We start from the raw sequence: 13,045 nt of genomic DNA, 5'->3' as shown, positions 1-13,045 counted from the left end.
CTGAGAGGACACCTGTCTCACCTGTCCCCACCTGTCCTCACCTGTCCCTCACCTGTCCCCACCTGTCCCCACCTGTCTCTCACCTGTCCTCACCTGTCCCCACCTGTCCTCACCTGTCCTCACCTGTCCCCACCTGTCCTCACCTGTCCTCACCTGTCCTCACCTGTCCCCACCTGTCCCCACCTGTCCTCACCTGTCCTCACCTGTCCCAGAGCCCCCCAAGATCCACCTGGACTGTTCCGGGCGGGACACGGAGAACACGCTCGTGGTGGTGGCCGGGAACAAACTGCGCCTGGACGTGCCCATTTCCGGGGAGCCCCTGCCCACCGTCACCTGGAGCAAGGACGGCCAGGTGAGAACACCTGAGTGTCACCTGTGTGTCACCTGTGTCACACCTGTGTCACCTGCGTCACCTGTGTCACACCTGTGTGTCCCCATCTCCGGGGAGCCCCTGCCCACCGTCACCTGGAGCAAGGACGGCCAGGTGAGAACACCTGAGTGTCACCTGTGTCACCTGTGTCATCTGTGTGTCACCTGTGTCACTGTCACACCTGTGTGTCACCTGTGTGTCACCTGTGTGTCCCCATCTCCGGGGAGCCCCTCCCCACCGTCACCTGGAGCAAGGATGGACAGGTGAGAACACCTGAGTGTCACCTGAGTGTCACCTGTGTCACCTCCTGTGTCACCTGTGTCACTGTCATACCTGAGTGTCACCTGTGTCACCTGTGTGTCACCTGTGTGTCCCCATCTCCGGGGAGCCCCTGCCCACCGTCACCTGGAGCAAGGACGGCCAGGTGAGAACACCTGAGTGTCACCTGAGTGTCACCTGTGTCACTGTCCCCATGTCCCTGTGTCACCTGTGTCACACCTGGAGTCCTGAGACTGCTCTGTCCTCACCTGTCCCCAGGTGTTCTCACCTGTCCCGTGTCCCCTCACCTGTCCCAGGTGTTCTCGCCTATCCCTGCTGTGTCCCCAGGTGTGCTCACCTGTCTCACCTGTCCCTGGCTCTTCTCACCTGTCCAATGTCCCCTCACCTGTCCCAGGTGTTCTCACCTGTCTCACCTGTCCCAGGAGTTCTCAGGGCACGAGGGCCGTGTCCGGCTGGAGGAGAAGCACGGCCTCACCTGTCCTGTGTCCCCTCACCTGTCCTGTGTGTCCTCACCTGTCCCGTGTGCCCTCACCTGTCCCCTCACCTGTCTCACCTGTCCCAGGAGTTCTCAGGGCACGAGGGCCGTGTGCGGCTGGAGGAGAAGCACGGCCTCACCTGTCCTGTGTCCCCTCACCTGTCCCAGGTGTTCTCACCTGTCTCACCTGTCGCAGGAGTTCTCAGGGCGCGAGGGCCGTGTGCGGCTGGAGGAGAAGCACGGCCTCACCTGTCCTGTGTGCCCTCACCTGTCCCAGGTGTTCTCACCTGTCTCACCTGTCGCAGGAGTTCTCGGGGCGCGAGGGCCGTGTGCGGCTGGAGGAGAAGCACGGCCTGAGCAGTTTTGTCATCGAGAGCGCCGAGCGCGGGGACGAGGGGCGGTACCTGATCAAGGTGATCAACCCCGCGGGAGAGGACACGGCCTCCATCAGCATCCGCGTCGTGGGTACGGCACACCTGGGGCACCTGGGACACACCTGGGGCACACCTGGGGCACCTGGGGCACCTGAGGACACCTGGGGACACCTGGGGACACCTGGACACACCTGGGGACACACCTGGGGCACCTGGGGCACCTGAGGACACCTGGGGACAGCTGGGGACACACCTGGGGATACACCTGGGATACACCTGGGATACACCTGGGGACACACCTGGGACACACCTGGGGACAGCTGGGGGCACCTGGGACACCTGGGACACACCTGGGGACACACCTGGGGACACACCTGGGGGCACCTGGGGACACCTGGGGACACCTGGGACACATCTAGAGGGAGATACAGGGTCACCTGTGCACACCTGAGCACACCTGGAGGGACATTAACACACCTGGGGACACACCTGGGACATCTGGGGACACCTGGGACACCTGGGGGCAGCTGGGGACACCTGGGACACACCTGAGCTCACCTGTGACACACCTGGGACACACACCTGTCCCCAGGTGAGCTCACCTGTGCTCACCTGTCCCCACAGACGTCCCTGACCCCCCCGAGGCCGTGCGGGTCACCTCGGTGGGCGAGGACTGGGCTCACCTGGTGTGGGAACCGCCCAAGTACGACGGGGGACAGCCCGTGACAGGTGAGGGACACCTGGGGACACCTGGGGACACCTGGGGACACCTGTCCCCCCTATATCCCATCTCTGTCTCACCTTTCTAACCTGTCCCCACCTGTCCCTCACCTGTCCCACTTTTCCAACCTCTCCCACCCCTTTCCCTCACCTGTCCCTCACCTTTTTCCCCCATATCCCTCACCTGTCCCTCACCTGTCTCACACCTCTCCCACACCTTTTCCCCCCCATATCCCTCACCTGTCCCTCACCCATCCCTCACCTGTCACTCACCTTTCCCCACCTTTCCCGCCCCGTCTCACCTGTCCTCACCTGTCCCTCCTCATATCCCTCACCTGTCCCCACCTGTCTCACCCATCTCACCTCTCCCTCATCTCTCATTTACCTGCCCTCACCTGTTCCTCACCTGTCCCTCACCCATCCCTCACCTGCCTCTCACCTTTTCCTCCCCATATCCCTCACCTGTCCCCACCTCATCCCTCACCTGTCTTCACCTGTCCCCTCACCCGTCCCTCACCTCTCCTTTACCTGTCCCTCACCTGTCCCACACCTGTCTCACACCTCTCCCTCACTTTTCCCCTCCATATCCCTCACTTGTCCCTCACCTTTCCTCACCTGTCCCTCACCTGTCCCTCACTATTCCTCATCTCTCCCTCCCTTCTCACCTGCCCTCACCTGCCCTCACCTGTCCATCACCTGTCCCTCACCTGTCCCTCACCTCTCTCTCTCACCTGTCCCACACCTTTTCCTCCCTATATCCCTCACCTGTCCCTCACCTCCCCCTCACCTGTCCTCACCCATCCCTCATCCATCCCTCACTATCCCTCACCTGTCCCTCACCTTTCCCCCCCCATATCCCTCACCTGTCCCACCCTTCTCCCTCACCTTTCCCCCCCATGTCCCTCACCTGTCCCCACCTGTCTCACCTGTCCCCACCTGTGCCCACCTGTCTCACCTGCCTCACCTGTGCCCACCTGTCTCCCCTGTCTCACCTGTCTCACCTGTCCCCACCTGTCTCCCCTGTCCCACCTGTCTCACCTGTCCCTCCTGTGTCTCACCTGTCTCACCTGTCTCACCTGTCCCTCACTATCTCTCCCCTGTCTCCCCTGTCTCACCTGTGCCCACCTGTCTCCCCTGTCTCACCTGTCTCACCTGTCCCTCCTGTGCCCACCTGTCTCACCTGTCCCCACCTGTCCCCACCTGTCTCACCTGTCCCCACCTGTCTCACCTGTCCCTCCTGTGCCCACCTGTCTCACCTGTCCCCACCTGTCCCCACCTGTCTCACCTGTCCCCACCTGTCTCACCTGTCCCTCCTGTGCCCACCTGTCTCACCTGTCCCCACCTGTCCCCACCTGTCTCACCTGTCTCACCTGTCTCACCTGTCCCCCCTGTCTCACCTGTCTCACCTGTCCCCCCTGTCCCCTCACCTGCGCAGGTTACCTGGTGGAGCGGAAGAAGAAGGGCTCCATGCGCTGGATGAAGCTGAACTTTGAGGTGCTGCCGGGGCTCAGCTTCGAGTCCACGCGGATGATCGAGGGGGTCCTGTACGAGATGAGGGTCTTCGCCGTCAACGCCATCGGGGTCTCGGCCCCCAGCCTCAACACCCCCCCCTTCATGCCCATCGGTGGGTCTGGGGTCCTCAATTGGGTCTGGGGGCTTCTAGAAGGGGTTTGGGGAGGATTTTGGGGGTCCTGGATGGGATTTGGGGAGGATTGAGGGGTCCTGGATTGAGTCAGTGGTCACTTGGATTGGGTCTGGGGGCTCCTGAATTGGGTCTGGGGGCTCCCAGGGTGACTTAAGGAGTCCTGGATGGGATCTGAGGAGGATTTGGGGGTCCTGAATTGGGTCTGGGGGCTCCCAGGGGGGATTTGGGGGGGTCCTGTATGAGATGAGGGTCTTCGCCGTCAACGCCATCGGGGTCTCGGCCCCCAGCCTCAACACCCCCCCCTTCATGCCCATCGGTGGGTCTGGGGGCTCCCAGGGGGGATTTGGGGGGGATTTGGGGGGTCCTGGAGGGGGGTTGAGGGGAGTTTGGTGGTCCCTGGGGGATTTCAGGGGCATTTAGAGGGTCCTGAGTTGGGTCTGGGGGCTCCAATGGGGCTTTTGGGGCTCCTGAATTGAGTCTGGGGACTCGAAGGAGGATTTGGGGCTCCTGAATTGGGTCTGGGGGCTCCTGGATTGGGTCTGGGGGCTCCAATGGGGATTTGGGGGGTCCCAGAGGATTTGAGGAGAATTTGAGGCTCCTGGATTGGGTCTGGGGGCTCCTGGATTGGGTCTGGGGGCTTCTAGGGGGGATTTTGGGGGTCCCAGAGGATTTGAGGAGGTTTTGGAGGGTCCTGGATTGAGTCTGGGAGGTCTTGGTTTGGGTCTGGGGGCTCCCAGAGGGATTTGGGGAGGATTTTGGGGGTCCTGGGGGAGATTTGAGGAGGATTTGGTAATTTTGGGCCAATTTTGGGCCAATTTTGGGCCCATTTTGGGCCAATTTTGGGCAATTTTTGTCTCCCCGCAGCCCCCACGAGCGAGCCCACCCACCTGACCCTGGAGGACGTGACGGACACGACGGCCACGCTCAAGTGGAGACCCCCGGAGCGCCTGGGGGCGGGGGGCATCGACGGCTACCTGGTGGAGTGGTGCAAGGAGGGGGGTGAGTCACTGAAATCCTGGAAATTTGGGGTGAAAAAGGCAAAATTTGGGAAAAAATGCAAAAAATTTGGGGAAAAAAGGTCAAAATTTGGGGAAAAACTCCCATTTTTGGGGGAATTCCTGAAATTTGGGGTGGGGGCATCAATGCGGTGTTGCTGGGAGAGGGTGAGTGAGAAAATCCCAAAATATTTGGGGTGAAAAAGGCAAAATTTGGGAAAAAACGCAAAAAATTTGGGGAAAAAAGGTCAAAATTTGGGGAAAAAAGGTCAAAATTTGGGGAAAAAAGGTCAAAATTTGGGGAAAAACTCCAATTTTTGAGGGAATTCCTGAAATTTGGGGTGGGGGCATCAATGGAGTGGTGCCAGGAGGGGGATGAGAGACAGAAACAACAAAAGTTTGGGCCCCATAACCCCAACCCCAGCCCCATAACCCCAACCCCAGCCCCATAACCCCAACCCCAGCCCCATAACCCCAATCCCAGCCCCATAACCCCAATCCCGGCCCCATAACCCCAACCCCAGCCCCATAACCCCAACCCCAGCCCCATAACCCCAATCCCAGCCCCATAACCCCAATCCCGGCCCCATAACCCCAACCCCAGCCCCATAACCCCAACCCCAGCCCCATAACCCCAATCCCGGCCCCATAACCCCAATCCCGGCCCCGTAACCCCAACCCCGGCCCCATAACCCCAATCCCAGCCCCATAACCCCCCATAACCCCAATCCCGGCCCCATAACCCCAATCCCGGCCCCATAACCCCAATCCCGGCCCCATAACCCCAATCCCAGCCCCATAACCCCAACCCCTGCCCCATAACCCCATTTTTTCCCCCAAACCCCAGACACGGAGTGGCACCCCGCGAACACGGAGCTGGTGGAGCCCCATAACCCCAATCCCGGCCCCATAACCCCAATCCCGGCCCCATAACCCCAATCCCGGCCCCATAACCCCAATCCCAGCCCCATAACTCCCCTAATTCCCATTTTTCCCCAGACACGGAGTGGCACCCCGCGAACACGGAGCCGGTGGAGCCCCATAACCCCAATCCCGGCCCCATAACCCCAACCCCAGCCCCATAACCCCAATCCCGGCCCCATAACCCCAACCCCAGCCCCATAACCCCAATCCCGGCCCCATAACCCCAACCCCTGCCCCATAACCCCAATCCCAGCCCCATAACCCCATTTCTCCCCAGACTCGGAGTGGCACCCCGCGAACACGGAGCCGGTGGAGCGCTGCGGCCTCACGGTTCGGGGTTTGCCCACCGGGGAGAAGCTGCTCTTCAGGGTGGTCGGGGTGAACATCGCGGGCCGCAGCCCCCCGGCCACCATGGCCCAGCCCGTCACCATCAGGGAGATCGTCGGTGGGTCCCCAAAAAATCCCCCTGGGAGAGCCCAAAATCCTCTGGGGGGACCCCGAAATTATGGGGGATTTTAAGTTATAGGGGGGTCAAAAAAATCCCCGTGGAAATCCGAAATCCCAGGGTGGAAATCTGAAATTATGGCGGAAAATCTCAAAATCCTGGGGGGAAAAAATCTCAAAATTCTGGGGGAAAAATTCCCAAAATCCTGGGGGGAAAGATCTCAAAATCGTGGGGAGAAAATCCCCAAATCTGGAGGAAGAGATCCCCGAAATTATGGGGAGAAAATCTGAAATTCTGCCCCAAATCGGGGGTTCTGCCCCATAGATCCCCCCAAGGCCGTCCCCGCCCCACAAACGGGGGGTTCTGCCCCATAGATCCCCCCAAAGGGGGGCTCTGCCTCATAGATCCCCCCACCCCGGGGTCTCTGCCCCATAGATCCCCCCAAACCGGGGTCTCTGCCCCATAGATCCCCCCCTAAGGCCGTCCCCGCCCCACAAACGGGGGTTCTGCCCCATAGATCCCCCCACCCCGGGGTCTCTGCCCCATAGATCCCCCCAAACCGGGGTCTCTGCCCCATAGATCACCACCTAAGCCCGTCCCCGCCCCACAAACGGGGGGTTCTGCCCCATAGATGGGGGCCCTGCCCCACAGACCCCCCTAAGGCCGCCCCCGCCCCACAGAGCGGCCCAAGATCCGGCTGCCGCGGCACCTCCGGCAGACCTACGTCAGGAAGGTCGGGGAGCAGGTGAACCTCGTCATCCCCTTCCAGGTGAGCGCTGGGGCCGAGCTGTGGGGCCGGGACCTATGGGGGGAGAGGGGACCTGTAGGGGGACTCAGCCCCATAGGGGGAACTTAGTCCCACAGATCCAATGGGGGGGACTCAGCCCCATAGGGGGAGCTGGGACCAATAGAGCATAGGGGGAACTCGGCCCCATAGAGAAGACTGAGCCCCATAGATCCATTGGGGAAACTCAGCCCCATAGACCCCATAGGGACACATGAACCCCACAGCCCTACAGGGACATCCCATCCGCATAGACCCCATAGATCCCATAGGGACACCTCAGCCCCATAGATCCCATAGGAACCCCACAACCCCACAGACCCCATCGGGACACCTCAGTCCCACAGCCCCACAACCCCACAACCCCACAGCCCCATAGGGACACCTCAACCCCACAGACCCCATAGGAACACCTCAGCCCCATAGGGGTAACTCAACCCCACAGACCCCACAGCCCCATAGGGACAACTGAACCCCACAGCCCCGTAGGAATAACCCCATAGATCCCATAGACCCCATAGGGACACCTCAACCCCATAGACCCCATAGGAACCCCACAGACCCCATAGGAACACCTCAGCCCCATAGATCCCATAGGGGTAACTGAACCCTACAAACCCCATAGACCCCATAGGAACACCCCACAGACCCCACAGACCCCACCCCCCTGACGAAGCCCCGCCCCCCGGCAGGGCAAGCCCCGCCCCCAGGTGACGTGGACGAAGGAGGGCGGGGCCCTGGGCGAGGACGTGCACGTGCGCACGTCGGACCGGGACACGGTGTTCTTCATCCGCGCCGCCGCCAGGGGGCACTCGGGGCGCTACGGGCTCAGCGTGCGCATCGAGGGCATGGAGGACACGGCCGAGATGCGCCTGCGCATCGTCGGTAAACTGGGACCACTGGGGGGGACTGGGAGGGGACTGGGATTGACTGGGAGTCAATGGATGGGGAGATCTGAGGCACTGGGATTGGAAACTGGGAGTGACTGGGATTGACTGGGGGGGACTAGGACACGTAGGGGAACCAGGGCTGGGCACTGGGAGTGACTGGGATTGACTGGGAGTGACTGGGAGTGACTGGAAGTGACTGGGAGTCAATGGATGGGGAGATTTGAGGCACTGGGGTTGGGCACTGGGAGCACTGGGGGACACTGGGGTTGACTGCAGTTGACTGGGGTTGACTGGAATTGACTGGGATTGGACACTGGGAGCACTGGGAGACACTGAGAGTGACTGGGGTTGACTGGGAGTCAGTGGATGGGGAGATTTGGGACACTGGGAGCACTGGGATTGGTAACTGGGAGCACTGGGAGTGACTGGGATTGACTGGGAGTGACTGGGAGTCAGTGGATGGGGAGATTTGGGACACTGGGAGCACTGGGATTGGGCACTGGGAGTACTGGCAGTGACTGGGATTGACTGTGATTGACTGGGAGTAATGGAACTTACTGGGAGTCAATGGATGGAGAGATTTGAGGCACTGGGGTTGGGAACTGGGAGCATTGGGAGGGACTGGAATTGACTGGGAGTCACTGGGGTTGACTGGGCTTGGTGACTGGGAGTCACTGGGGGCACTGGGGGCACTGGGGGCACTGGGGGCACTGGGATTGGGAACTGGGGGAGCACTGGGGGCACTGGGGGCGCTACGGGCTCAGCGTGCGCATCGAGGGCATGGAGGACACGGCCGAGATGCGCCTGCGCATCGTCGGTAAACTGGGGGGACTGGGAGGGACTCGGAGGGGATTGGGAGGGACTGGGAGGGAATTGGGATGGACTAGGAGGGACTGGGAGGGGATTGGGAGGGACTGGGAGTGACTGGGAGTGACTGGGAGTCAATGGATGGGGAGATTTGAGGCACTGGGATTGGGCACTGGGAGCACTGGGAGTGACTGGGGTTGGCTAGGGTTGACAGGGGTTGACTGACATTGGGAGCTGGGGGCACTGGGAGTGACTGGGAGTCAATGGATGGGGAGATTTGAGGCACTGGGATTGGGCACTGGGAGTGACTGGGAGGGACTGGGAGTTACATGGGTGTCAATGGATGGGGAGATTTGGAACACTGGGAATGACTGGGATTGACTGGGAGTCACTGGCGTTGACTGGGATTGGGAATTGGGAGCACTGGGAGTCACTGGGAGTGGGCACTGAGAGCACTGGGAGTGACTGGGATTGACTGTGATTGACTGGGAGTAATGGAACTTACTGGGAGTCAATGGATGGAGAGATTTGAGGCACTGGGGTTGGGAACTGGGAGCACTGGGAGGGACTGGAATTGACTGGGAGTCACTGGGGTTGACTGGGATTGGTGACTGGGGGCACTGGGTTGACTGGGATTGGTAACTGGGAGCACTGGGAGCACTGGGAGTACTGGGATTGGGAACTGGGAGTGACTGGGAGTGACTGGGAGTGACTGAGTTGGGCACTGGGATTGACTGGGGTTGACTGGCAGTTACTGGGAGTCAATGGATGTGGAGAGTTGGGAGCACTGGGAGTGGCTGGGGTTGACTGCAATTGACCGGGGTTGGCTGGGATTGACTGAGTTGGGCACTGGGATTGGTAACTGGGAGCACTGGGAGACACTAGGACTGACTGGAGTTGACTGCAGTTGACTGGGGTTGACTGGGGTTGACTGAGTTGGGCACTGGGATTGGTAACTGGGAGCACTGGGAGGGACTGGGAGTGACTGGGAGTCAAAGGGTGGGGAGATCTGAGGCACTGGGATTGGGAACTGGGAGCACTGGGAGACACTGGGAGTGACTGGAGTTGACTGCAGTTGACTGGGGTTGACTGGGGTTGGGCACTGGGAGGGCACTGGGAGCACTGGGAGCACTGGGATTGGGCACTGGGATTGAGCACTGGGAGCACTGGGAGCACTGGGAGCACTGGGATTGGGCACTGGGATTGAGCACTGGGAGCACTGGGATTGGGCACTGGGAGCACTGGGAGCACTGGGATTGGGCACTGGGATTGAGCACTGGGAGCACTGGGATTGAGCACTGGGAGCACTGGGAGCACTGGGAGCACTGGGATTGGGCACTGGGAGCACTGGGATTGGGCACTGGGAGCACTGGGATTGAGCACTGGGAGCACTGGGATTGGGCACTGGGAGCACTGGGATTGGGCACTGGGAGCACTGGGATTGAGCACTGGGAGCACTGGGATTGGGCACTGGGAGCACTGGGAGCACTGGGATTGGGCACTGGGATTGAGCACTGGGAGCACTGGGATTGAGCACTGGGAGCACTGGGAGCACTGGGAGCACTGGGATTGGGCACTGGGAGCACTGGGATTGGGCACTGGGAGCACTGGGATTGGGCACTGGGAGCACTGGGATTGAGCACTGGGAGCACTGGGATTGGGCACTGGGAGCACTGGGATTGAGCACTGGGAGCACTGGGATTGAGCACTGGGAGCACTGGGGACACTGGGATTGGACTCTGGTCTTTTGAAGGTGATTTTGGGGCAATTTTGGGGTGTTTTGGGGCTGTTTTTCGGGTGTTTTGGGGCAATTTTCTGGGTGTTTTGGGGTGTTTCAGATTGATTTTTTGGGCTGGTTTTTAGGGTCTTTTTGGGCTGTTTTGGGGGCAGTTTTGGGGCTGTTTTGGGAGTATTTTGGGGCAGGTTTTTGGGGTGTTTCGGGTTTGTTTTTGGGCCGATTTTTTTGGGTTTTTTTGGGCCGAATTTTTGGTGGTTTTGGGGCATTTTTTTGGTATTTTGGGGCAGTTTTTTTGGGGGATCCCTGAGGTTTTCGTGCCCCCCCAGAGCGGCCCGGGCCCCCCCGGAACGTGCAGGTGAAGGAGGTTTGGGGGTTCAATGCCCTGGTGGAGTGGGAGCCCCCCGAGGACGACGGCAACGCCGAGATCACCGGCTACACCATCATGAAGGCCGACAAGAGAACCATGGTGAGGGACCCCAAAATCCTCAAAGGACACCCATGGACCCCCAAAGGACACCCCAAATCTTTAACAGACCCTTGGGACCCCTAAAGAACCCCCCAGGACCTCCAAAGGACACCCCAAAATTGTTATATGGGCCCTCAAATCTTTAACTGGGACCCTGGACCCCCAAATGACACCTAGGACCCCAAAGGACACCCCAAAATCATCATCTGGACCCCAAAATCCTCAATTGATCACCAGGACCCACAAAGAACACCCCAAAATTGTTATTGGGACCCCAAAATCTTTATATGAGACCCTAGACCCCCAAAAGACACCCCAGGACCCCCAAAGGACACCCCAAATCTTTAACAGAGACCCCGGACCCCCAGAAAAACCCCAGGACCCCCAAAGGACACCCCAAAATCATCATCAGGACCCCAAAATTCTCAAATGACAACCCTGGACCCACAAAGGACACCCCAAAATTGTTATTGGGACCCCAAATCTTTAAATGAGACCCTGGACCCACAAAGGACACCCAGGATACCCAAAGGACACCCCAAAACCATCATCTGGACCCCAAAATCCTCAATTGATCACCAGGACCCACAAAGAACACCCCAAAATTGTTATTGGGACCCCAAAATCTTTATATGAGACCCTGGACCCCCAAATTACCCCCAGGACCCCAAAGGACACCCCAAAATTCTCAAAGGACACCCCAGAACCCCCAAAGGACGCCTTAAAATCATCATTGGGGCCCCCAAATCTTTATCTGGGACCCTGTACCCCCAGATGACCCCCAGGACCCCCAAAGGACACCCCAAATCCTGAAATGACACCCCTGGACCCACAAAAGAACCCCCAAAATCATCATTGGGATCGCCAAATCTTTAACTGAGACCTGGGACCCACAAATGACACCCCCAAATCTTTAAATGACCCCCCCAAATCCTCACCCGAACCCCAAAATCCTCAACTAAGACCCAGGAGCAACAAATGACCCCCAGGACCTGCAAAGGACACCCCAAATTCTCGTCTGGATCCCCAGATCTTTAACTGAGACCCTGGACCCCTAAAGGACACCCCAAATCATCATTGGGACCCCCAAATCTTTAACTGACCCCCCAAATCCCCCCCAAACCCCCAGGAGTGGTTCAGCGTGGATGAGCACGACTGTCCCTTAAAACCCCCCTCATTTAGACCCCCTAAACTCCCTCAGGATCCCCCAAAACCCCTCAAAACCCCCTCACGACCCCCTAAAACTCCTCACAACCCCTAAACTCACTCACAGCCCCTCACTACACCCCAAAAACCTCTCAAAATCCCCCCAAAATCCCCTCAAAACCCCCCAAAAGCCCCTCAGGCTCACCCCTCACGACCTCTCAGACCCCTCAAACCCCCTTAAAACCGCCTCAGAACCCCCAAATCCCCCCAAAACCCCCTCATAGCCCCCCAAAACCCCTCAGAACCCCCTCAAAACCTCCTCACAATCCCCTCAAACCCCCCAAAACTCTCTCAAAACCCCTCAGAACCCCCTCATGACCCCCAAAAAGCCCTTCACAGGCCCCCAAACCCCCTCACAGCCCCCCAAAATCCACCCAGCTGCCTCTAAACTGCCCCAAAAACCCCCTCGTGACCCCCAAAACCCCCTCAAAACCCTTTCCCTACCCCCTCATAACCCCCTAAATCCTCTCATAGCCCCCAAAACCCCCTCAAACCCCCTCAAAATCCCCTCAGGACCCCCAAGACCCCCTCACAGCCCCTCATAGCCCCCCAAACCTACCCATAGCCCCCCCCAAACCCCTCACGACCCTCCAAAACCCCTCATAACCTCCCAAAACCCCCTCAAAACCCCTCAAAACCCTTTCCCAACCCCCTCGCGACCCCCTAAACACCCCAGAACCCCCTCACAACCTCCTCACAAGCCCCTCAAACCCCCCCAAAAAAACCCTCAAAACCCCCAAAATCCACTCAGCTACCTCTAAACCCCCTAAAACCCCCTCACGACCCCCCAAACTCCCTCAGGACCCCCCAAATCCCCCTCAAACCCCCTCAGGACCCCCCAAACTCCCTCAGGACCCCCCAAATCCCCCTCAAACCCCCCTCACGACCCTCCAAAAACCACTCACAGCCCCCCAAACCCCTTCATGG

At 59.5% G+C, this 13,045-nt stretch overlaps 2 protein-coding genes across 2 annotated transcripts in view; both read left to right on the top strand.

Annotated features, from left to right (window-relative positions):
- Positions 1–13,045, top strand: part of MYBPC2 (myosin binding protein C2) — a 46,680-nt gene that overhangs the window by 25,405 nt on the left and 8,230 nt on the right. The window contains exons 17-25 of the mRNA XM_083882094.1: positions 213–352; positions 1,430–1,589; positions 2,123–2,227; positions 3,654–3,842; positions 4,728–4,862; positions 6,060–6,227; positions 6,908–6,996; positions 7,704–7,896; positions 10,773–10,912. Of these exons, the coding sequence (XP_083738220.1) occupies positions 213–352; positions 1,430–1,589; positions 2,123–2,227; positions 3,654–3,842; positions 4,728–4,862; positions 6,060–6,227; positions 6,908–6,996; positions 7,704–7,896; positions 10,773–10,912 (1,319 nt within the window). The remainder of the gene's footprint in view (positions 1–212; positions 353–1,429; positions 1,590–2,122; positions 2,228–3,653; positions 3,843–4,727; positions 4,863–6,059; positions 6,228–6,907; positions 6,997–7,703; positions 7,897–10,772; positions 10,913–13,045) is intronic.
- LOC310921832 (uncharacterized protein) overlaps positions 6,061–13,045 on the top strand; it is a 59,781-nt gene continuing 52,796 nt past the window's right edge. The window contains exon 1 of the mRNA XM_083882090.1: positions 6,061–6,070. The gene's annotated coding sequence lies outside the window, so the exon portion shown is untranslated. The remainder of the gene's footprint in view (positions 6,071–13,045) is intronic.

The sequence above is a fragment of the Zosterops lateralis genome, assembly GCF_965231275.1.
Source record: "Zosterops lateralis genome assembly, chromosome: 37".
Lineage (NCBI taxonomy): Eukaryota > Metazoa > Chordata > Aves > Passeriformes > Zosteropidae > Zosterops > Zosterops lateralis.
This window is presented reverse-complemented; position numbering and strand designations above follow the sequence as displayed.